We start from the raw sequence: 25,373 nt of genomic DNA on the forward strand, positions 1-25,373 counted from the left end.
CCTGACCAGAAAGAGTGGAATTACCGACAGGGAAAAAAGGATAATGTAAATTGGATTTTTACAGGCATTTACAGTAGGAATTTAGGCTCAGCAGTCAAAATTAATGAACTATAAAATACCTATAAAAGAATGTATTCTCAACTTTTCATTTTGTGGCAACACATGTAGCAGACGGTTTGTCTAGAGTGGTTTAATAATGCATATTTAAAAATGGCATTTGTACAGAAATTGCTTGCCAGATAACACAATTTAACAAAAGTGAACACTCTAAAAAAATTTAACCAGATAAATAACATCGTACAATGCTTATTTTCACTGTGATAAAGTAAAAGCTCATCTTAGTTATAAACACTTATTTCAAAATTTCATTAGGACAAATGTTATGTCCACAAGTGGTATACTTGAATAAAAGATAAGTTAAGAAAAGCTTTACATTACACATTCACAGTTTAGCATTGACATTTTAAATTAAAACCTTAATGAAAATGTAAAGAAGTAACGCTAGCTTGTACAAGATTGAAGTTCATACCTCAAAGTTATTGTTCACAGCACACAATTATGATTTTGCCAAAGATACTGAGATACTTCACATAAGTGCCTGAAATCCAGTTTCCAAAAACTGACTAAAAACAAAACTCATTTTTACATTGTTTCCAACTGGAAAAATCTGAGGTAGCAAAGCCAAATTTTGTGAACTTTGGATAAAAGAAAGTTGTTTAACAGTGCATAATGCCTAAGATACAAACCAAACCTAACATTTTTCTATTAAATATGTACAGAAATTAAGAAAATATAGTTTTGTTGTTTTTTTTTTCCCACAAATTGCTGGTCCTGAGAAAGAACATTACATCTTTTCTTACTATACATATTAAAAAAATCCCATCATACACATTATACAAAAGCATTAATAACAAACTGTCATTACAAAAACCAACGGTAAATAGCCAAGCAGATACTTTAAATGTGTATATGTGTACATAGGATGAGATTTAAAGTTACCGATTATGCCAAACAATCTTGTGAGAAAAAAAAAATCTGTACAACAATATACATCTTTAAGAGATCAAAAATGGGGCAGTGTCCAAAATCCGTAAACGTTTTGTGACAAAGCAGAAAATTTGGTTTTAATATGATGCTCAATTACAAAAAAGTCAAAGATTTAAAAAAAGATGCCAAGCTGCTAACAATTCATTCCCATGTCTGATGTTCAATGCCATCCTGAGGAAGGTTTTATTTGCCCCGAGTGTCCATAACAGATAGAGTCTGTGAGTTCTCAGTATATTCCTGGGAAAATGCGGTACGGGACAGCTTTGCAGTACTCGTCCCACGCAGAGCCGTACTTTTTCCTGCACTGGCGCTCGTCCCGTGCGTTACGGTGCACCAGCAGAGTGATCAAGTAGATCAGGTAAAAGTACGGGATCAAATGGTTGAATCCTACAAGAAAGATCAGGAATAAAACGCAGGACTGAGTCAAGTCAGACTGATAGGACAGCTTCACTTCATCAAAAAGGTGAACTGAAGTCAAATGCTTACTGCACGGCAGAGACCAGGCCAATCCCATGATGATGTCACCCAGGTAATTAGGATGACGAACCCACCCCCAGAGACCAGACACAATAAGACTCTTTCCAGTTGCAGTAGGGATGGTTTTCAGGTCTGATAAGATGAAAAATCAATTTAAACCAAACTATGTTAACATTTTATGTTTGTTCTTTTGGTTAATTTGTTTCAAAACACTTACGAGACACAGCCGGGTCAGAAGGGTTTTTCCTGAATGCAAACTTCTGAGAATTGGCTTTCCGGAAAATATAGTATCCAACTCCTGTTAGAGAAGTTAAAACCTATATTAGCATCTTTCTAGTGTAGCTAGTGAAAAACTGAGAAAAAACACAGCAGAAACTGACCATTCATAGCGATGAGAGTAATAATCCAGAATACAGAGAGTTCATTGGGATGGCTGACTAGATAGTAGGCTTGACAGGTGAATGTGAAGGGAACAAAAGCCAGATCTCCAAATGTCAACATAAATCCAAAGCCATCGTACACTATATCCATCATGGTCAGAAGTTTCTCCTGAAATACAGAAAATTACAATCAGTTCATGGTTTCCACACTGCATTAAGAAATAATTGTGTTTGATTTGTAAAACACTTGTACCTCATGCCAAAAGCCATCAACGACCCACAGGAGCTGGAAGATGTTGACCAGGAGCATCGCTGGAGAGGGATTCTCTAGATTCTGGTGCTTCATTTCAGCTTGCAACATCGCAAAATTAATCAATACCTGTAGAAACAAGCAATGATTAGGTTTCTTCAATTGGTAAAAAACAAAACAATATAGCACACTATATTAAACAGTTCACGTCTGAAAAAGTAAAATTTGAGTGTTACTGATTTCATCCTGCAAATGACAACATTCTGACCACAAGAGGGAGCGATTATGACATCAGTCTAACCAAACTAAACCATCACTGGAACGATGCAAAACAATACAAATACTCACCCAACCCATCAGGCCTGGGCGCATTTCACAGAAGAACTTGATATCGAAGTTCTTGATGCGGGGATTTAACTCTCTGCCCATGAAGAAGTCATAGATAAAGTAGCCTAGAGGAATAAAAGAACAAGAATAAGCTTTTAAATATATTAACTATACTTAACATAAATGGAAATTCTCCCTTGCAATCTCTATAAATTGGTCTTAGTAGAAGGCTTATTTAGTAAACAGCTGTGATTGGTCTAACTAGCACTGAGAAAAGTAGCAGGAACATCTGTTTGGATTAGGGAAGTTCATTTTAACCGTTAACCGACCGATAAGAATTTTGACCGATTAATACAATCAGTTAAACGGTTTAAAGTCACTTATTTATTTATTTTCAGTAATTTATCAACATATTTTAAAAGGTTTGCTGCATGGTTAAAATAAACTACGCGTTAAAAAAAATTGTTTTTAGAGAGAGAGAGAGAGAATGAGAGAGAGAAATATTATGTTTTTATCCGCTCGCAGAAGCGCTGCAGGTGCGTGATGTGATAGCTATGCTGACCACGTGAATCCACATGTTCTGTTGTTTGCTGCTTTTTGCGCATGTAAAAATAATCCCAAGAAGACAAATGTTAGTATTTTTAACGGGTCACAGACATCTATTCTTTCTAATTTAATTCAGTTCTAATTTAAAATAATCTTGTCGGTTAACAAGAGCGTCGGTTGTCGTTTAGGAAAAATAACTGAAATGAACATCCCTAGTTTGGATGATCATTTAAACCTAAATAATGGGGATTAGAAACTTTAAAAGCCATTGAAGTGAAAATACCCAGAGCTAAAATGGGAGAAGACAGTCGATGCAGCCTGATTTTACACTAAACATCTTACCAGAGTTGCCTCCAGGAGCGAGCTCAACTTCAGATGCCCAGCGGGAGCGAATGAAAAGGTAGATGCTGAGAAGAGTGACGATGAGCAGAGCCGAGGTGTAGAACTGCAGGAAGTGAGCATGGATGTAGCTGAGATCCACCTCCTGGTACAAGGCAACACCTACTGCCACAGCCGTGAGGAGAAGTGCATAGAAACCTGATGCAGAACACATATGAGATCATTAAACAGATCACTTACAACTACCTGAGTGGTAAAGTTTTAAAAACCAAACGTAAATGTCTAATTTTAAGTCTGTTAAATGGTAGTCTTTTAGAGTGATATTAGAAATGATAATATAAAATGTATCAACAATGACGACTAACCATTAATCCTGTATTTCAAAGTTTTCCCATTTTTGAGAGGCATTCCTTCAGCGAGCTGTAGGGTGGAGAGATGGCGAGAGATGAATGATTTACATGTGACCACTAATCAGTGTTGTTTTTAACTAAAACTAATAATTTTGTAAACTCAAATAAACCAAAAATAAAATGTTATATGAAAAAGTTTACTTAGAAAGGTAGAAAGTATTAAATACGAAGTATTGACTAAATTAATACCAAGTACTAATTATATTATACTTACTATATTATTACATTATTATACTCATTAAGTACTAAAGTTACTAAAACTGAAATAAGATAAATTAAAGCTAAACAGATATCAAAACCTAAAATGGCAAAAACATAAAATTGAAAAAGTAAAAATGACAACAATAACTAATCCAAAATATTAATAAAAAATATAATGTATATACAGTGGTGTGAAAAAGTGTTGGCCCCCTTCCTGATTTTTTTTTTTTTTTTTTTTTTTTTGCATGTTTGTCACACTTTAATGTTTCAGATCATCAAACAAATTTAAATATTAAATCAAAGAAACATGCAGTTTTTAAATGAAGGGTTTTTTTTATGAAGGGAAAACAAAATTCAAACCCACATGGCCCTGTGTGAAAAAGTGTTTGCGCAGCGACGACTCATCCAAGAGGTCACAAAAGACCCCACAACAACATCTAAAGAACTGCAGGCCTCACTTGCCTCAGTTAAGGTCAGTGTTCATGACTCCACCATAAGAAAGAGACTGGGCAAAAATGGCCTGCATGGCAGAGTTCCCAGACGAAAACCGCTGCTGAGCAAAAAGAACATAAAGGCTCGTCTCAGTTTTGCCAGAAAACATCTTGATGATCCCCAAGACTTTTGGGAAAATATTCTGTGGACTGACGAGACAAAAGTTGAACTTTTTGGAAGGTGTGTGTCCCATTACATCTGACGTAAAAGTAACACAGCATTTCAGAAAAAGAACATCATACCAACAGTAAAATATGGTGGTGGTAGTGTGATGGTCTGAGGCTGTTTTGCTGCTTCAGGACCTGGAAGACTTGCTGTGATAAATGGAACCATGAATTCAGCTGTCTACCAAAAAATCCTGAAGGACAATGTCCGGCCATCTGTTCGTGACCTCAAGCTGAAGCGAACTTGGTTTCTGCAGCAGGACAATGATCCCAAACACACCAGCAAATCCACCTCTGAATGGCTGAAGAAAAACAAAATGAAGACTTTGGAGTGGCCTAGTCAAAGTCCTGACCTGAATCCTATTGAGATGCTGTGGCATGACCTTAAAAAGGCGGTTCATGCTCGAAAACCCTCCAATGTAGCTGAATTACATCAATTCTGCCAAGATGAGTGGGCCAAAATTCCTCCACAGCGCTGTAACAGACTCATTTCAAGTTATCGCAAACGCTTGATTGCAGTTGTTGCTGCTAAGGGTGGCCCAACCAGTTATTAGGTTTAGGGGGCAAGCACTTTTTCACACAGGGCCATGTGGGTTTGAATTTTTTTTTCCCTTCATAATAAAAAACTTCATTCAAAAACTGCATGCTGTGTTTACTTGTGTTATCTTTGATTAATATTTAAATTAGTTTGATCTGAAACATTAAAGTGTGACAAACATGCAAAAATAAAAAATAAAAAAATAAATCAGGAAGGGGGCCAACACTTTTTCACACCACTGTAATTTGCTAACATACTGTAACACCAGTGGGTCAAACAGTATAGTTCTGGAATGTTTGATAAAAACAAGTTTAGCATATTAATTTTTGCATTTTGCAGCATAGGATTTTCATAATATTTCAATCATTTTAACTAAAATCTTACATTTTGATATATTACAGCGATTCTCAAATATTTGATATATTACATAACCGTGTTGTAACATCTGTTGTTCTAGTGACCCTAATACTTTCTAAATAAAAGGGACACAATCCAAAGTAACATTCGTGAACAAATAAGTCTGGCAAAGAGCTGTTTCATGTTATGCAACACGAGTTAAAAACAAAAAGCAGTAATACATTAAAATATGACTGGATAAGCCACATATAAAACTGTTGTATTTTTTGAAGTCTATAATAATGCATCAAGTATTGACGTTGCAAAGTATTGCTTTGCAATTGTATACAATTGCTTTACTGCAGCTAACAGGCAAGGCAGAAATGAGAGCCATGGAGTTATGTGGTCATGTGCCTAATCCTGGGTCACAGGGAGATTGTGACTGTACCTTTCCGACAGGGAGCAGGGAGAGAACGGCCTGGAAAAGAAGCCAGAGCAGGACGATGCCAAAGACCTGAGAGTCCCAGAGAGACTGAAGGGCAGGGAGCTCAAGAGGGAAGCTCTGGAGACTGGCATCCTTCTGCCCGCAGAGAATGAGCAATGCCAACACTGCCACAGGCAACAGAAACATCAGGAAGAACACACCTGAAACACAAGAGGGAATGGAAACATTTAATTATCAGAGCCTATGATTTATTTTAAATATCCTGGAAAAAAAAATATTTACATTTAAATGCACAATATTCTGATAATAATTCATTATTAATATTTCCCAGCTTGCTTTGTTGTAGACTTAAAGGACACCATATTCTACTTTTTTTAAGCTTTTTGTTTGTAGCAAAATTTGCTCATTTTGCATCAGGTTTGTGCTGTGGATGTCTACACAGTCCAAAATCGCATAAAATTGCTGAGAAGACTCACCAACTCTTCCTCCGAACTCCAGATCAGTCGTCTTGATGGCACTGGCAGCAGGTGGTTTAGTTTGCGATAATGTCTCCGTCTCTGTCTTTTGCTCCAACTCTACTGTCTTGCCATCCCCCTGGTCCTTCCTGCGCCGTAGATTGTAGCGCCCACCTGCCTGGTTCTCTGATTCAGTCTCGGTCTTCTCCTGTTAGAACATTACAATGAGATAGCATACTAAATATGAATACTTTATTCATAAAAAGAATATATATTAAAAAAATATATTTTTAAAAGACATCAATACTTTCATTCAGCACTGATGCATAAAAAGTGACAGTAAAGACATTTACGTTACAAAAGATTTCTATTTCAAACAAAATCACAACTGTTTTCAACATTCAAAACAATAAGAAATGTGTCTTGAACAACAAATATTAGAATAACTTCTGAAGGATCACATGACACTACAGACTGGAGTAATGGCTGTTGAAAATGCAGCTTTGGGAACAAATTACATTTAACAGAAAATCATTAAAGTTACTTTAAATTTTAATAATATTTCATTGCATTTCTGTCAAATTAATGCAGTCTTGGGGAGCATAAAAGACCCCAAAACCTTTGAACAACCCCATTACAGAACCCAATAAAAAACTTGTTATGATGTACATGTTTGTATGCGTTGTGTCATGCTTGAGCACAAAGTTTCAGTAGCAATCAATCTCCCCATCAGTCCAAGTCAAGAAAAGAAACATTAGGATTACACAGTCATACTAGTGTAAAACTAAAGCTGTCTGGTCATGCTTTGTAAAGCCCATTCAATTGTCCCATGAGCAGAAACATGCTGAAAAATGTGAGGGTATGATTAAACAAAGCCCGCAGTCAGCTTTAGCTTTGTGTGCACAACTAAATGGGCTCCTGTCACACATGAGAGGCACAACATGCATGCATCATGACATTCCAGCCTTAACTACAGCAGTTTCTAACATCTGACAGGAAACATTAAGGAGGTTCTATTGTTGCTAGAGGTTAAGACATTAATGAAATGTGAATCCAAGATGTATTCATACCTCAATGATTGTGGAATCTGTATTAGCTGTATTATTTTCCTCTTTCTTCTCATGCTTGCTGTTGCTATTGTTCTCGAATGTCACCGGCTGAAACAGATGGCAGTCAAGGACACGTAAAGTGAACCCATGAGGAGAGACAAATGAGTTAACAGCATTAAAATGCTTGAGTTAACTGCTTTAAATTAGATTAAACTCCTTTATTTGTAAACAACAAATAAGAACTCCATCGCAGGAATAAAATGTATTTCAAAATATATTAAAACAGAAAAAGTAGAATTTAAAAGTTGTTTTAAATTGTAGTAATACTTCATAATTTTAGTTTTTAATGTATTTCTAATCATATAAATGCAGCCATGGTGAGCATGAGATTTCTTTTAAAAAGTTCTAAAAATCTTACCAAAATTCTTGTTAAATCTGAATATGAAAGGACTGATGGTTTTTTTTACTATATATTAAAGTTTTTAATGTACTTGACATCCTGAACATGGTAAATATCAGACAGAGCATGAAAGGGAGTAGGAGAGAAAGAAAGAAAGAGTTTGTTTTGTCCTAGCAAACAAGTCTCCTTACCACAGGGGTCAGTCGGACCTCTAGTACTTCTTTGAGTTTTTCCTTGCGTACATCTGTGGTGCGAGAGGAAGATCGGCGGGACGTCCTAGCTGGAGAACGGGAACGACTGCGACGCGGGCGTCCCGGTGAGCGAGAGCGGGATCTGGACCGAGAGCGTGCAACGCCCTGCTTAAATACTGTCAGGCTCTGCAATGAAGAAAACAACATCCACACCGCAAGTTAATCTAGTGTTTACTTATCGTACCATAATGTCAGTTAATTTAACTGGATTTAAAACCTAGAAATTAAGCTTTAGGATTTTAAAACATTTGAAGAAATACTATGACATCAACTAATAAAAAAATATTCTGCAGTTTCTAGGTCACTAATCAATCAAGAAAATAAATGTGTGCCACTGATCATGCAAACAACTCATTTGTAGACAGTCAGATGCTCTTGCTTCCAGTGAAACACAAGATGCTCTTTGAATCATTCTCAAATTCATTCATACCGTGATGTCAGATTCCTTCAGCTCCAGTTCAGTACCATCTTTGTAGATGACAGTGTAGAGCCGAGTCTTGCTGTCATAACTCAGCACCTTGACCTCATAATAAAGGTTACTGCCAGGCCAGCGGCCCATTACAGTATCTCCAATCTGAAACCTTGTAGTCGGCATCCTCGTTTACCTACAAAACGATTAACACAAGATAATGGATCTCTGAATCCCAACCAATTCAACATGTTTTCTCCAATGACATAATTTCAATAAAGTTCCCTCACATTAGGCATATAACCAGTTTTATTGCCCTTCCTGTTTAACTATCTACTAAACGAAAACTAACAGTCTGAAAATTAGGACATACTAGAAACAAAATGCAACAGCAGAAACTGTTAATGATAGTATCTAGGCATGCAGCCTTTAAAGATGAAGTCAAGTGTGTAATCTCCGTGCACAAACATCACCAAACTGATTTTACAACTGGTTCAAGCCCTCAGACAGGTTTTACAAAAACCAAAAGTAGGTCTTCCACTAAAAAGACAAACCACAAAACTCATAATGGGATCCTGAGATGCTCAAACAGAGTTTTGGTAGAGCCATTGTTTATTTATAGTGGTCTCTGCATATTATGCTGGGATAGAAGTATTTTTACACACGGTTCACCTTTATAAACTTAATGCACATGAGCATTTGCACGTCCCTTCAAAACAAACCAGTACAGACTTAAAGATATCTCTCTGTGATATTTCAAACACGTTCAATGGTAAACCCATAAGGGAAACACCAGAGTAGCTGCACATGGCCCGATGAAGTGATGATGTCAGCTGCGGTCTCTGAAGTGCTGATGGGTCTGAATTACGCACTCACACTGTACTGTCTGCACCAGCACTATTGTTGAGCTCTCAATGGCCTTTATGAGAGGGATTCTACCATCACACAGATATCAATAACTTCTGGCCAATGAGATGACTTTTACTATCCATATTACAGACCAAAAAAAAAACATTACAGAAAGACCAATACAAGTATTCTTGTTCATAAATTCACACTTCTCTACTTAACTAGCTCTCATTTTTGGATCTACACCATCTGGTGAATCTTTACAGAATATTGTCCTAAAATACCATGATTACACTATGCGATTAAAAGTAAAAAATAAAATATAAAATTATTAAAATACGTTTTTGCATAATTACTCTGCTTTTTACAGACATTCATTCTCAAAACAACAAATAAAATTGAATTTAAGATGAATAATCCAAAAACAAGACACTAAATAAATAAATAAAAATATGCTTGCAACCATTTAGACTGCAAGTTTGACCATAAATATAATGCTTAAATAAAATAATAATATAATAAATTGACCACCACTAATAATAATATATTCAAAACGCAGAATGTGTTTTTTAATTGTTGCAGTCTAACAATTACTGGGTTATAGTGTAAAAATAATAAAAATGCTTCTGGATATCACTTAGACATTTCAACATAAAATCTAAGAATAAATAAATAAAGTTAGTGTCTAGATTTCAATTTTTACCAAACTACCACTTCACAACTTAAAAACAGTAATGCTTGATACCGATAAAAAAAGATGTTTAATAATACTTACAAAGACATTCTATTGTAAGGACCAAATACCAACACCACTTTTGGCACTTAGGCAAGGCCAGAAACAAGCTAAATGTCTGCTCTCACATCTAGAAGCACTTTATAAGCAAACACTCCCCATTACAGGAAACACTCAAGCATATATTGAAACCATATGTAAAGCACATAAACATAAGCCGTCTACCCTAAAACCATCTAATCCAATGAAACACATTCCAGACATTCCTGAACCAGATCACAGACACACACCCAACACTGAGAAGAAGTCCAGCACTGCAGGAATCCCATGTGCTTCCAGAGAGTTGAAGTGAAACTACACAGCAAAAGATTTAAACTGAGTGAATGCGAGTGGGCGGAGTCTGCTACTTTTGTTATGCAAATGAGGGGGACACACGACGACACGCGCACTTTACTATCACTACCACTAAAACTTACGACAGAAAATTTGACTTTAGTACTTTTTAAATCAACTGTAATGCCAACAATAACCACATTTGGGATTTTAACATTTTACATTATCAAACCAACGACACATAATGCATAGTAATGGCGGACTGAATATAAATTCAGGATTATTTATTAGAAATATGATAAATTAAATAGTTCTTGTGTCTCATTGTTCTTTAATGTGATGCAAAGGCACCCAGAGCAGATTGACGTGCTGCTCCTTTAACAGCAAAAGAATGACAGGAATGGAGGGAAAACGTCATGTATTCAAACCATCGTCAGTCCGCCTGCGAGAGAGGCTCATAAACAGCGACATTACATCGGTCGAAATAAACAACGGACGCAATAAATAAGCGGTTATAATGAATGAATAGTGTATTAAAAGCAAATGTGCTGCCAAAACACAGTCATATTACCATTAAACGTGACTATTTTGCGCGAGAGTGGAAAGTCACTTACACTTTCGTACACATACAGAATAACGCAACTGATATAATTTCAACTAAGTTACTCTATAATTAAAAAACGAATGATGACGTGAGGAAAAACAGTCGAGCTGTGTTTGAGGACAATAAGTTAAATGCGCGCCTTGCCCAAGTTTCCTGTGCAACAAACCGGCTGGAAATCGGGTTGGTACCAATTGGAAACAGTTGGGTAAGTTAGCAATTTACATAAATAAAGAGTTTAAAATATTATATTAAGTTACACGCAGATAGGACTAGTGACTGTTAATAGCAATACATAATGTTTGAACTTCATAAATGCAGAACTGAGGGCGGACTGATCTAGTTCTGCACCGTTAGCTACGCACTCACAATAGACACATTCCCATACAAAAACAAAAAAAGCATACAAAGTGAATTGATTAAGATTTCTTACCTTCAGTCGATCTTAATATCCTAAAAATCTCTAAATCTTATCAACGGAACTTCATAAAATAAAGAATATTGTTTTAAAACACTGGCCCCCGCTCTGAATTCGTTCCTCCCTCTGTGACCGCTCAACCTACCACCGTCCTTGAGGGCGGGAAGCTCTCTGATTGGCTGGGATGGCCTGTTTTTAAATATTTGAATTTTCTGATTGGACGGTGGTGATGTTTACGTGAGCATTGATTGGAGAGGAGGCGTTTGAGTTTGAGGGGATCGGGTTTTACAAAATGGAGTCCTGTCTTGGCGAGACAGTTGATGATGAGTGAGATATGATTTTTTTTTTTTTTAAATAACAATTCTCATCGTCAAAACATAACAATATACAACAACATTCAGTCTTTCAGTCCAAAGGAAGTGCCAAGTCCTTCAACAAAGTCATTGTTCTTATTGCTTTTATGTTCGTAGAGAACGCAATAGAATCAAAATGCATTTTCATTTCAAGTTTGAATCTTAAAAAAAGAGGTTTGCATTTAGAAAATGTACATTTATGATGATATTTAGCTAACAGGAAAATAAGGTTTATAAAATAAGCATCACTTTTTTTCACGTTCATGAAAGCCAAAAATGACATTGCTAGAAGTAAACTCAAAACATTTGATAAAGTCAAGAATGTCAGACCAAAATGATGTTGTGTCTCTTACACAATTCCAGAATAAATGTAAAGATGTTTCATTGTTTTCTAAACAGAAAGAACAGTTGGTATTAATATCATTCTCAAGTCTTTTAAGAGAGAGCACTTATCCGGGTAAATTCTATGAATCAACTTAAATGCAATTTCTCTCATTTTGTTAGTAATTCAACATTTGTGAGGTAATGACCAAACTTTCTTCCAGGGAATATCACTTACTAAACCATTCCAATAAGAGATTACATAAGGCACAGAAATAGACTCCATCTGAAACAAAACTCTTATTTTCTTATTGTTTTTTGACTTGGATGACGAAAGGCACTGTTTTCCAACAAATGTTTTCCAAAGATCCACTGAGTGACATGAGATTGGAAAAGAAAGAGCTCTAAAAAGCATGAGAACTCATGTGGCACTGCATCAATTACAAACTCTTTCAGACGAACAGGAATTCCATGCTTAGCTAAAAACTCAGAGTAATTACAGATTGAACCATTCTGATTGAGAAGTTGAGACACAAAAATAATAAAATTTTTAAACCAATTAAAAAAAAGAGAGATTTGTGTTTATACAGTAGATTCTTGTTATTCCAGATTAGATACGAGTGAGGTGTAAAATTGTGTTAAGCTAATAACATTTGCCTATGAAAAAGAGATCATTTGACAGGGATTTTCATGATGTTATAGTTACAGATTAATAAGAAACTTAAACCACTTTTGGAAAAAACAACATTAGGGATCAGATTCCATATAGATGAGGGCTTATTGATACAGTTTTTTATCCAATTTATTTTAAAGGTGTTGTTTAAAGTGGTGAAATCAAGAAAGTTTAAACCCCCTTTCTCAATGGTGTTCATAAGTACAGATTTTCTAATAAAATGAGTTTTATTCTTCCAAACAAAGTTGAGAAGCATTGTATCAGTTTTTTTTTAAGAATGGCAGTGTCAACATTCAAAGAGAGAGCAGCATATATTAACCCAGGGATCAACGCTAAGGACTTTTTCTGGTTCAATTTTTACTGGCCCTGACACAAAAAAATAAATAAAATAGTTGCTGTTATCATTGTTTTTGATCTCTACTATAATAAATAAGCTTATATGACACCAATATTTTAGATAGCAAATACATTTTACAATTCTCTATTTCAATTTTCGATATAACAGAAAAAAATCACTAGCCAGAAATAAACATAAATATAAAGTTTAAACATTATTAAAAGTGTGTAAACAAATAAACATAGGCCTAGCACAAATATAGAAATGAAATAATGCTTTAGGTTTTTATGTTTGTAGATGTTCGGGTACAGAAATTGAAAAATCACATATTAAATAACATTTGCATATTTTTCACTCTTTGTTGCACCTTGAAATTAGAGGCAGCCACTGCATTTTAATCATGAATTGATAAAAAAAAAAAAAAAAAAAAAAGTGCAAGGTTTGATTTATATTAGACTGTATAATTTCAAAATCTGAAGCAAAAACAGAATGACCTGAATAACTTTAGCTTTGTGAAATTATGCCACATAAAAACATCTGCATGCATGACACAGAAACAGCAGGCGGCTGAATGAGATGCAATTTCACTTTTAGAACAACAGAGCAGCGCTGCGCAAACGCCATTTCTAAAAACAGACAGTTTCCCTCAGAAACATTCATATAAAATTCAATATTTGGATTTTCTTCCTATATATATTTCACGCATCTTGTGAACAGTGATCTTGATCTGACTGCTACAGTATTTGTTTCCTCTTTGCATGCAACAAATCCGTCTACTGTCCCCAACGTCTTTCACACTGGCCCCGGGCCATCGGGCAGTCCTTATTGTTGAACCCTGTAACCTATAACCTTACTCAGCTTTGGCTAGCAAGATTCTTCCCTTCAGTGAGAGATCACGTTGGAGCCACATATTCAGTTTTTTCTGAGTACTCTCAATTAATGGATTAAAATTTAAAGAGCATCTTTCTAATTATTTTTTTGTTATAATAACTCCTAAATAAGATACTTGATCTTTGATTTGAATATTACAATTTATGGTGGGAAGTCGTGGCCTAATGGTTAGAGAGTCGGACTCGTAATCCAAAGGTTGCGGGTTCGAGTCTCGGTCCGGCAGGGATTGTAGGTGGGGGGAGTGAATGTCCAGCGCTCTCTCCACCCTCAATACCACGACTGAGGTGCCCTTGAGCAAGGCACCGAACCCCCAACTGCTCCCCGGGCGCCGCAGCATAAATGGCTGCCCACTGCTCCGGGTGTGTGTTCACGGTGTGTGTGTGTGTGTTCACTGCTGTGTGTGTGCACGTTGGATGGGTTAAATGCAGAGCACGAATTCCGAGTATGGGTCACCATACTTGGCCATATGTCACTTCACTTCACAAATTTTTGACAAATTGCTTTCTTTGATGGACATCAGTTCACACTTTGAGAGGTTCAAGAACAGGCCTGATGCTTTGGAGAACTGCTGGATATACTTTAATGCTAAAGGAACTTGGTTAGCATCTTGCAAAAAAAGAGTGGTATCATCAGCAGCTGACTGATGAGTATCTGTTTGTCAGCAATAGAGATACCATGAAGACTATTAAAAATAGGGGGTAATAAGGGGATAATGGACACCCTTGCCTAATACCACGTGACAGGTCAAATCTGAGTGAGATATGATGAGGAGAGAGAGGATGAACAGCCGACATCATACGTTGTGCTTGTAAACGCGTGAAGTTTATTTTAAAAATGCTAATTATAGTTGGTTAGTAATGCGAGGCATAGAAATGAGCAACAGAATATTTAATAAACCGGAAGAGACACTAATAACTTGTGTTTGGTTTTTTTAGAAGTTTGCATTGGAGGGTAATGCTTTTAAAATACATAAACTAATCACTAAAGCTGACTACAGTTCATAAATATCCTTTTTCTGACTTGAAATGTTGATTTAAAGGTATTTCTACACAAAACATAGAAGAATGTTTTTATTTCAAAACACTTTATGTAAATGTAACAAACTGTTCCTCTGAATGAAAATTGACACCACAGGCTATTAAAAATGGTAAATTATATTATATGTATTTAGTGAACATTTTTATCTCGTGAACTCCATTGTAGGGAAAGTAGTGTTAAAGTTAAAGTAGATTTCTGTGGTACCATAATATTTTATTACAGTTGGTTTAGTGGAAATCCTATTTTTAAATATAATTTATATAACTACCAAATTTTTACGATATAAAACCATCCATAATTTACAATAAAATAATTTACAAAAACGTTCAACATTTGGCATCTTATTCACCAATCAAACGTGTTCATCACAAACCAGCTTTTCTTTGGGTATGCTGTAAAGTAGGCGCGCAGCAGATGTAGTCTTACTCAGTTTCCGTTTTTGCAAAGTTGCATTGCTGCATTTGACCTCAGCTGAAATGTAGCAATGCCTTTACATGCTTAATCCTGGAGGTGTCATGAACTGTGCACCTCCATGCTTGAACTGCTCATACTGTAGTAGATTGTTGAAGACTGAATAGTATAGTGTTAAGTAGCTGTTTGTGTAATGCTCTTATTTAGTTTCAGTGTTGGTTCAGTCCTGCCTTCTTCCTGTTTGCCACAGCTGAACCGTGCAGCAGCAAACTGAATAGTAGCAGCATTTGATACGGAGGAGGAATGATGTCTGTTGAACAAGCTTAGCACATTCCAAAATGGACAATTTATACTACATTGGATTCAGGTTTTAGCAGATAATCTAAATGCATTAATACAGTGTTTACAATCGCATTGAGGTAATCATATATGAATTGTCATATAATCAGTTTCACAAGTCATTTCCACATTTAAATTCAGAAATAAATGCAAACAGCAATGTATTGCAATTTTTATTTAATTTGCTCAAACAAAACAATGTTAGCATGTAAGAAACTTCTAATTAACATGAAAACAGTATGGTACAACATAAGATAAGGAAACTGAAAATTGCATTACAAGGACATTCAGTTGAATCTAACCAGCACAGTCTGCTCATTATCGAGTCTCCGTGTGCTTACAACTCCATCGACCTTTTGCTAATATTGTTCAACTGATTTCCACATGGACAAAGATCAGTTTCTCAGATCCCACCAGCATACATGGTCTTAACCATAACACAAACCACACTGTAATGCAACAGAAAAATGACACTGAGAGAAGAATGTGAATGCATGTTTGATTTTAAACAAAGATCGTAAAAGCGTCCTGTGCAACTCGCTGAAGCAAAATGCAAATGGCAGGCCCTTAATTAATACTCTCTATATATTCGCTTTTAAATTTTTGACATATCAAATGCAACTTCCGAACAAGGCACAAACCATGAAGATCACAAACAGGTTTATCCAGGAATGAATCAACCCTGATCAAAACATTTCACCTACTTAACCTAAAGACCAATTTTTTGTCAAAACAAAGGTGGATCAGGAGATTGTGACGTTCTAGAGATTATACGGGTTAACTTTGGTGATAGTGCCGATCACGAAGTGACGGCCGTCTTGTCAGCAATAGAATCATTTGAACTTCTATGGGTTTTTAAAGTGCAATCAATGCTGTAAACACTCTATACAAACTTTCTGATTCCTTGAGAGATTATTTCGAGTGATGGATTTGAAGTGAAAAGAAATGACAAATGAGCCTGGGGGGGTGGGGGTGGATAACAGAGGAGAAATCCGATCAGACAGAACGTCACAAATTCATGTTCTCAGTTATCTCCTCAAAATTCGTACAGCCTATAATCACAATTCATAAGGTCTTAAAAAGCATACTTCCCAATGAAGTTACCTAATAAAAGTGTTGGAAGATAAAGCCCCTCTGAAAAGTGCGCCGAAAGAAGTTTAACCATAAATGACTGAAAAACACAAAAACAAATCTCAAAACCATGTTGCTTGGCCCTCGTTAGATACTCCAGACTCGTTTAGTTGGTAAATAGCCCATGCAAAATGAATGAGTAGCCATACATGATCTTTCGCATCCCAAAATAAAGTAAAATGAGTAAGATGTCAAACCCCTGCAAATTTATTATGGCTATACGGAGGTGTCCGTTGCGAACTGCATTTTGAGAATACATATGGACAACGTCATTCATCCACAGTTTGAGGGCAGAGTGGACGATTGAAGAAAAAAAATGGAGAGAGAAAAAAAAAATATGCAACAATGCTACACTTATTGCTTATGAACTGAAAACTAAAGTATTTTTTCGTGGCAACCATTTTCCCGTACCAGTCATAAGAAGACATGCACTGAAATAGAAAGAAATACGAAAAGAGCCTACGGTGAATAAAAAGTTCATAGTATTTCTGGTTAGCACTATCTACAGATACGGTCTGAGCTGACGCTGACGTCAACCTTAACTTCGATTGGCTGAGAGGATTTTGGTAGAGAGCTACAATGATGTACAGTAGAAAGGCATTGTCCTTCGTGATCTTTCCGAACACTTAGCGAACACAAGACGAAGGTATACAGATAACAGTGGCTCATTAGAGACAGCCTGTCGAGCATTCACGTTTGCAAAGAGAATAATGAAAACTGACCAAAAGAGCAAGTAAACTACCTGATGTGGTCATGGCGTACATTAGAACAGGTTGACTGAATGACTTGCAGGTATAATGTTTATTTTGTCATCATTTTAATGTACATATCCCGGTTAAAATAGTAGGAAGACAAGCTTTAGAGTCCTGCAGCAAGAGACCATACTCATTTGGTTGGCCAGATTCAAGGTTTTGCTCTATACAAGGCCAACTTCGTTAACGTTACTTCACCACCACCTTTTAAATTCATAAACAAAGCCTGCCCTTTGCTAAACGGTGTGCCGTAGAATGAATGTCATCTGCTTGATTTACAATTTCACTCTTCGATGGTTAATACAGTATGTAATTCAGTAATAGTTTGTCTTTTTTCATCATTTTCTTTCCACAGTAAGAGTCATCCATTGCATACTGACAGTCACTTCCTTAAGACTGTGTCCTGACCCCCTTCAAGACGGGCTTTTGGTGTATGGCGTCGCTTTGAGGCGTCTGGTTATCCTCTAGCTGTTACGCCTCCCGTGCCCCCACGCTCAAAACTTGTGTCTGTCCCGGCATCGTACTCAACAGATCCTCCGAATTATTATGGTTATTGTGATCACCACTGGTTAAAACTGTAATTTTCCATTTTCATTGCTTTTGAGAAAGTGTCTTAAACTGAAGCTGACCTCTGAAGTGACAGATTGTGGTTAAAAAATACAGGTGCATCTCATTCTCCTATGCAGAGTTTGACTTGCCCAACTCCTCCCTGATTGCTGAAAATACAAAAACGACAAAGGAATTAGAAACAGTCCAGGTCAGATTGCTAGTTTAGTTCTATTTTACACTAACAGTCAAAGGTTTAGCCACCTACTCATCCATTATTACTATTTAAAATATGTTAGAATCATAGACCCCGTTTACATTAGTGCGTTTGCGTTTTAAAACAGTGTTTTAGAATGAAAACCATCCTCGTCTACACTGGCGTTTACGCTGTGTTTCAGAAACTATCTCCGTCTACACTACACAACCGAAAAACGCAAGTCACATGACCATTCATGCAGGTACAACCATAGATATGTATACGTAGATTCCCTATTATTTAGATGGCGGACGCGTCTGCGTGCTTGGAGAGGTCGAATGGAGAATCTACCCATAAATATCTATGGGTACAACAATGAGCATGATCTTATTGTTTACACGGTCGTCAAGGATACGCAGAGCGAATGTGGGCAGCCACATCGTTTTCAAAAGTCTCCGTTTTGGTCCGTTTACACAGAAACACAACCCTGGATTTTTCTAACTAAAAAGGGGTCTGCAGCATTTTCAAAAGTCTCCGTTTTCAACCTTGAAAACGCCGGAGTAGTGTAAACGATAGACGTAACCGTAGCAAAAGTTATGCGTTTTAAAACGAAAGCGCACTAGTGTAAACGGGGCCATAGTGACGTCATTGAAACTATAAAAAAGAACACAAAGAGGTGATATTGGAATCATGTAGTGACAAAAAAATTATAAATCTTATATTCTAAATGGTCAAAAATTAGCCACCCTTTGTATGCTGGACACTTTTCACTTGTTATTAACCATTACCCATTCATTTATTTGTAATTAAAAGTTTGCAAAGATCATTTTATTTGTATAAAATAAATAAAAATTGAAAACATCTACAGTATAAAATAATAAATGAACAAATAAATTACTTTTTAAATAATAATAATAATACATCATTATTAGCCACCCCTTGTTGGCTACTTTTCCTTCACCATCCATTCCAGCTAATTTATTTTTACTTTCTAAGTAAAATTTTGTAAAGACATTTTTATTTGAATGAATGAATAAATATTGAAATATCACTGCCAACATAATCACCATAGTGCAGAACAAGAAATTGCCAAAATAAATAGTTTTTTAATAATATTAGAATATTATTAATTAATAAATAATAATATTAAATAACATTATATAATCAATAATTTAAGCAAAACCCTTTAGATCAAAAAAGATTTAAAGATCATAAGAAAAATTCTGACAAACGTGTTCAAACTCTTGACTGTTTATGTCAAGTATTTTCATTTTTCTAATGTATTAAAAAGCTAAATGTGCATCATATATAGTGGCGATACAACACAATAATGTGTTACCATCAATAAGTTCTTCTTTCAGCTTCGATAGTTCCTTCCTCATCTCCTCTAGAATGTCCTAAAAAGCAAAGCAATACATTTGTAATTAGATTAGAATATTATTCATAATACTCTACAAATCAAAAGGAGTCAAGCACCTTATAAGTACCTGTCACTGAACTGTTTTCCTGTCAGTAAGATTGCATATTAGATGATAATATATACACTAGAGAAGAGAAATTAGCAACCATGATTGGCAAGTAAAAAAAAAAAAAAAAAAAACCTATAGTATGAGTTTTTATTATCCACCCTCAATACCACGACTGAGGTGAGACCCTTGCGCAAGGCACTGAACCCCCAACTGCCCCTAGGCACCATTGGCTGCCCACTGCTCCGGGTGTATGTACACTTGGATGGGTTAAATGCAGAGCACAAATTTCGAGTATGGCTCACCATACTTGGCCACACACCACTTCCCTTTCCTTTCCCCTTTAATATAAGCTGTTATATCAAATGTACTTAAATGACAAGAGGACTAGATGAGTAGGTTTATGTTATAACATCAATACTCAGTCACTTTAATTACAGCTGCTATAAGTAATTCTTCACCAAAACATTCTCTGGGCAAAGCTAGAGTGAAGCAGACAGAGCTGAGCGACTTGAGTAACAGTAACTGTGTCCTCTGATAAGTAAGACTCCCTCATATGCCTTTCATATCTAACATGCTCATTCATACAGAAGGGAGGTATTGCCTTTGTAGAGAGGACTATAATTGTACACACCCACAAAAGCATAACTGTGCACTGTCAACCAGTTTTTCACCCTTGTTTTTTTTAGGAAGTCCTGTAATACCAAACACGTTTTTCAAATGAGGAAAAAAAAAAAAAAAAAGAGAAATTGTAACATTAGCTTTGGCAAGACTTTGCTAACATATTGAGTAAGTGTACAGCCCCTCTATCAAACCCTTAAGAGCTAAAAGGTTAAATCAGTTTCAGTTCCTCTCAAATTTTGAGAAGTACCTGTTTCAATCTGTCGTAGTCAAGAGCTTCTGTTGGCACCCCATTGGCACTTATGGATCCGGTAGGAGTTGGTGTAGACCTTGGTCTAAGGAGAAAAGAGATGGTGTGAAGCAAAGCAACTTCAGTCAAAGAAGTCGTCACTGTGCAGTCAAGATGCAAGGCAGAAGTTTAGTGACACTTTAACAGTCATTTCAAAACTACACTGTTCAATCACAATTGTGATTCAAAGAATAAACAGCACTGACACGGGATAAATTCAAGACGTGAGGAAAATGCAAGGTATTTCAGATCTCAGGTATTTGAAACCGTTGTACTGCAAAGGAAATACACACATCCAGATATATATGCATAACTGGGTGACATGAAAATGAGCACCATGGGAATTGTATTTCCTTGAGAGGAGCTGCAAATTCATCAAAACCAACACATTTGTAAAGTCAGCCTCAAATAGAAAACATTTCAAAGCACAGCAAACCAAAAAAAAACACAGCTTGAGACACCATCCACACTTCAAAACACACAATGCAGCTGCCGTATCACTCTCATGCTTGTCTGTAGCTGAATCAGACCGGATACTATTGCCAACACAATAATCACCATAGGGTGGAACATGGGAGGTGAGGGAAATGATGCTTTATCTATCCCATCGGGAAAGAAATGAATGCTGAACAGTGGGTTGCCTTGTGCAGAAAGGAAGTAGAAGTGAAGCGGATATAAACATTATGACAGCTTACAGAGAGAAACAAATTACAGAGCAAAAGTTATGTGTGAGATACAAGTCTTTGTATCAAAGCTTTCTGCATTCAGAGTGAGAGGATAACTTCCTTTCTTGGCAGGATAAACTAAATTTTCTAAACTACGGGGGGGGGGGGGCGTGTTATCTTTGGAACCAGGAATTGGCAAGAGTGGACAAATGCTCCAGCTTTCTGATACTGCATGCCCTCTGACGACATCTAGTACTGCAGAATTTATCAGGACGCTCTAATAATCGTTCAATCCTTCATTCCATTTCTCAATAAGAAAAATTCTAATGTGTTTCTCTGCAACTACAGGCACTTTATGTAATGGATTGATTGACTCATTAAAATAAACAGATTTCCTTCTTGTGTTCACATGAAGGTCACATTTAAAATGACCTGGAAATGCATTACAATGCTTTTTTTTATTGCTTAATTTATTACGTTTCGAATGCCTTATATGTATACATTTTATTGTTTTACTCTCATCCAAGACCTAGACTTTCACTTTTTAGTTATGAAAATCCATCTTGCATTATTGCATTACGAACTATGTTAATCTATACAAGTGAAATGATTATAAATATATTTTTTTAACATTTCTATAATTTACATAAATTTAAACATTGACATCCAAAAGTTTTGGTTGGCACGTTTTTTTATATAAAAAGCATAAAGCATTTTTTTCATGCCATTTCATGGTGATTATATTGTTGGCAACAGCAGAATATTTGTGTAATAAAAAAAAATAAAAAAATCACTGCAGCAACCCTCATCCTATTTAGAGAGCACTCTCAGCAAACAAAGTCTAGAAAGAGTTCTCAAACTAGCCTCTTATACCTGTTTAAGGAATCATAGTACTTGTCAGTACCCATCTGATTTCTCCATGGTGCATCCCGTCTGTGAGAGTAAAGAGACTAACCAGGTCAGAGGTCAACAGCGTGGATCTGAACTATAGTAATCTTCTAAATGCACTGATTCCAACTCAGGTGAAAGGAGAAATATTTCTATTTCAGTATTGCCCTACTGAAAAGTGCTTCAACCATTTGTATAACTGTATATGCATATGCCTGAAAGAATGGCATATACTAAGCAAAAAGAATAAGCAAGTCCTTCAAAAAAATGCTGAACGGCTCTGGTACACACTGATCTGATGAGAAGCAACAGCACTGTGCTTTAGTGATGTCAAGCATGGGACCCGACTGCCTGCATTCTGACATGCGATTGTGAGGGGCCCCCGGCCGCAAGCATGTGATGCAAAGCAGTCAAAGCAACAATAATTCAAATTAGCTTTGAGAAAAACAGGACCTGCCGAAGACTTAGATCCCAAAAGCTGGAAATTTTCTTCAAAAGGCATTAATGAAGTGGTGGAGGTATAATGCACACACTGATTCAGCTCATCAAAACAATGACATGCAAATTATTACCTTCCAATGACTGGTGATTTGCTACCATTCATGGTGTTTGTCCTCTCCCAAGGCTTTCTGGGCATATCTGTGAAAAAAAGCAACGCATGCTAAATTTTACGAAATGTTTAAAAAAAAAAAAAATCATACATGGAATTTATTTAATAAAAATGAAGAAAACATGAACTCCACAGGCTCAAAACACGCTAATTTATTGAAATGACACTGATTGTACAGGAAAAGAGTTGCTGCCAAATGTTGCATTAGTATTAGCCACATAGGTGAACAACAAAAAAAGGTAAGGGAAACATTTTCACCTCCATTTTTTAATTTTACCCCATTCATTTGACTAACCTAATGATACTTATGGAGCATTATTATGTGGTTAGATGCATTTTATCATTTGTTTTCAGCACTCCCCACTTACCTGGTGTGCTACAGGCTGACACTTTTGGAGTTATGGTAGCCTCAATGTCATCCTGATAGAAAAATAAAAAGACAACCAAAATAAAAATCAGTCACATAAAGGGTATGATCTTATCAATAAGTTACATTAAGAGTAGTCTATATGTACAGATGTAATCAGAGACTGCATACAGCTGAAAGAAACACTATTAACTCACAGCTTTCTGCTCAGGCTCTGGTGATGATCCCTTCTCAGCAATTCTTCTCCTGCATCAAAACAATGGTACATTCTTAAATTTCATTACATTACTGGATATGATACAACATTCTGATAATCTCAAAAACAGAACTTTTCATTAGTAAGTTAGGGTTAGACCCTGCTTATATCACTGTAACCATTCTGGCATTACAGACAGATAAAGCACACACCTCCTGGCCAGCAGGGCGCTCATCTCCTCCATCAGACCTCCTCCTCCAGGTAAAGGACCATTTCCACGGGATGCCTCGGGCTTGGCACCACCAGAGCAAACCGCTGATCCTGCAGCTGGAGCCAGGGGATCATCGCTCTACAGTAACACATAGGATTTGATATTGAACATGTTTTTTTGATGATGTTTAGAAAAATGCTTTTATTTCAGCTTTAGTGTGCAGTGCACAGTCAAATATGAACTCTTCCTTTAAGAAACAATAAAAAAAAATTTGTTTAATTTTTTTGAAGGCAACTTTTATAATTATTTTATTAAATATATCTGTGCTTGATTTTGTCAAATATATCTTATTTTGAGTTTGGAGGGGTATTTTTGTTAATTTTAGTGGCATTTTTGCTGTTAATTTCCAACCCTTGTGCTATGTTAAGATGCTCCAGGTGAAATTCAATGCAAATTAGAGCTACAGTATACGGTCCTGCAACTCTTACCCTTGGCACTTTCTTTAGCTTGGCTCCAGCAAGGGCAGCTGCGAGCCCAGACAGGCCCTTGTTGTCCTCTGTGGTGGGCGAGGGGGTGAACAGACCCGAGGGCAAAGGTGGGGCTGGGGGTGGAGGTGGTGCTGGCGGTGGAGCCTGGCCTGAGGGTGGAGGCGGTGGGCCGGGGGGAGGGGGAGGACCTGTTGGGGTAAGCGTGGGAGGCAGAGGTGGTGGAGGAGGAGGAGGGGGACCAGGGGGTGGTGGAGGTCCAGCAGTGGTGGGAGTCACAGTGGAGCCGGGAGGGAGAGGTGGTGGGGGTGGAGGGATCTGTATCCCCTGTACTGAATCTGCAGTGATGAATAAAAAAAGATCATGAAAGTTATAACATCTTTATCACTTACTGTGCTGAGCAGTCAAACTGTGATATGTTCTGCATCCAGGACTCTTTTGCATTATGAAATATGGTTATCACACTCAGAATGAGCTAAATGAATGTCGATATAATATAATATATATACACTAGAGTTCAAAAGTTTGTGGTTTTTATTGTGGTCTTTACTCTCATATTTGTCCACTTTAATGCATGCTTGCTGAACAAAAAAAAAAAAAATACAATCTTTCTGACCCCAAACTTTTGAACAGTAGTGTAATGTAATATAAATGCATCACTACTACTACTACTACTACTACTACTAATAATATTTAAAATAAATAACAATGATATACAAAGCTCATTCGTAATAGTGAACAAAGACAGATGACATTAACATGATGTGAACATACTAAACACTTGTCAAAAGCTGATGATTCATTATACCAACTTCCACAAGGAAGAAACAGATGATTTATAATAAGAAACAAATGTGTACATCAATAGAACAAAATGCAGAGATGTAATTGTTTCATACCATTTAATCATTAAAATGTAACTTAAAGCTGATATTGTATCGCTTTGTATTATGAGGTACAAATCTTCATAATTTAGGAACGTATCAGCTTGACTTTATTCTACATTTGGCTTTTTTTGGATATAAACAGCTGAAGTTTTTCAAGTCATGCATGCATGCCTGTCAAACACACTCAAGTTAATCATTAGTGTGCAGAATTTAGCTCAGTGTCAAGCTGCACCATGCATATGAAGTGTGA

At 36.5% G+C, this 25,373-nt stretch overlaps 2 protein-coding genes across 8 annotated transcripts in view; both read right to left on the minus strand.

Annotated features, from left to right (window-relative positions):
* Positions 1 to 152: 152 nt before the first annotated feature.
* On the minus strand, positions 153 to 11,620 carry lbr (lamin B receptor). 2 transcript variants are annotated; one of them, XM_079376366.1, is made up of 14 exons: positions 11,466 to 11,620; positions 8,538 to 8,712; positions 8,048 to 8,233; positions 7,478 to 7,564; positions 6,429 to 6,615; positions 5,956 to 6,152; positions 3,732 to 3,786; positions 3,370 to 3,564; positions 2,503 to 2,606; positions 2,158 to 2,283; positions 1,905 to 2,073; positions 1,742 to 1,822; positions 1,534 to 1,656; positions 153 to 1,434 (listed from the first exon to the last, which is right to left on the minus strand). In XM_079376366.1, exons 2-14 carry the CDS (start codon positions 8,700 to 8,702, stop codon positions 1,274 to 1,276), a joined length of 1,836 nt encoding a protein of 611 aa, XP_079232492.1. In that variant the 5' UTR covers positions 8,703 to 8,712; positions 11,466 to 11,620; the 3' UTR covers positions 153 to 1,273. The 2 variants fall into 2 exon arrangements, with proteins under 2 accessions (XP_079232492.1, XP_079232493.1); XM_079376367.1 differs by lacking the exon at positions 11,466 to 11,620 and adding an exon at positions 10,389 to 10,485.
* A 4,349-nt stretch (positions 11,621 to 15,969) lies between these two features.
* enah (ENAH actin regulator) overlaps positions 15,970 to 25,373 on the minus strand; it is a 90,374-nt gene continuing 80,970 nt past the window's right edge. For 4 of the 6 annotated variants that reach the window (XM_079375549.1, XM_079375547.1, XM_079375548.1 and 1 more), the window contains 8 exons: positions 24,240 to 24,574; positions 23,753 to 23,889; positions 23,542 to 23,590; positions 23,346 to 23,397; positions 22,940 to 23,006; positions 20,776 to 20,860; positions 19,778 to 19,835; positions 15,970 to 18,412 (listed from right to left, as the gene is read on the minus strand). In XM_079375549.1, coding sequence (XP_079231675.1) covers positions 18,375 to 18,412; positions 19,778 to 19,835; positions 20,776 to 20,860; positions 22,940 to 23,006; positions 23,346 to 23,397; positions 23,542 to 23,590; positions 23,753 to 23,889; positions 24,240 to 24,574 — 821 coding nt within the window. In that variant the 3' untranslated portion in view covers positions 15,970 to 18,374. Of the gene's footprint in view, positions 18,413 to 19,777; positions 19,836 to 20,775; positions 20,861 to 22,352; positions 22,413 to 22,939; positions 23,007 to 23,345; positions 23,398 to 23,541; positions 23,591 to 23,752; positions 23,890 to 24,239; positions 24,575 to 25,373 lie in introns of all 6 variants that reach the window. The other 2 variants (XM_079375546.1, XM_079375545.1) reach the window with 1 other exon arrangement.

This window comes from Barbus barbus (assembly GCF_936440315.1).
Source record: "Barbus barbus genome assembly, chromosome: 24".
Taxonomy (NCBI): Eukaryota; Metazoa; Chordata; class Actinopteri; order Cypriniformes; family Cyprinidae; genus Barbus; species Barbus barbus.

Bases quoted from the DNA above. Each gene is read 5' to 3' on its own strand.
- lbr (XM_079376366.1), bottom strand. From the start codon at position 8,702: ATGCCGACTACAAGGTTTCAGATTGGAGATACTGTAATGGGCCGCTGG. The intron at 2,284-2,502 runs GTGAGTATTTGT...TTGTTTCTACAG, and splicing joins GCCCAGGCCTGATGGGTTGG to GTATTGATTAATTTTGCGAT. The intron at 1,823-1,904 runs GTCAGTTTCTGC...CTTCTCTAACAG, and splicing joins TACTCTCATCGCTATGAATG to GAGTTGGATACTATATTTTC.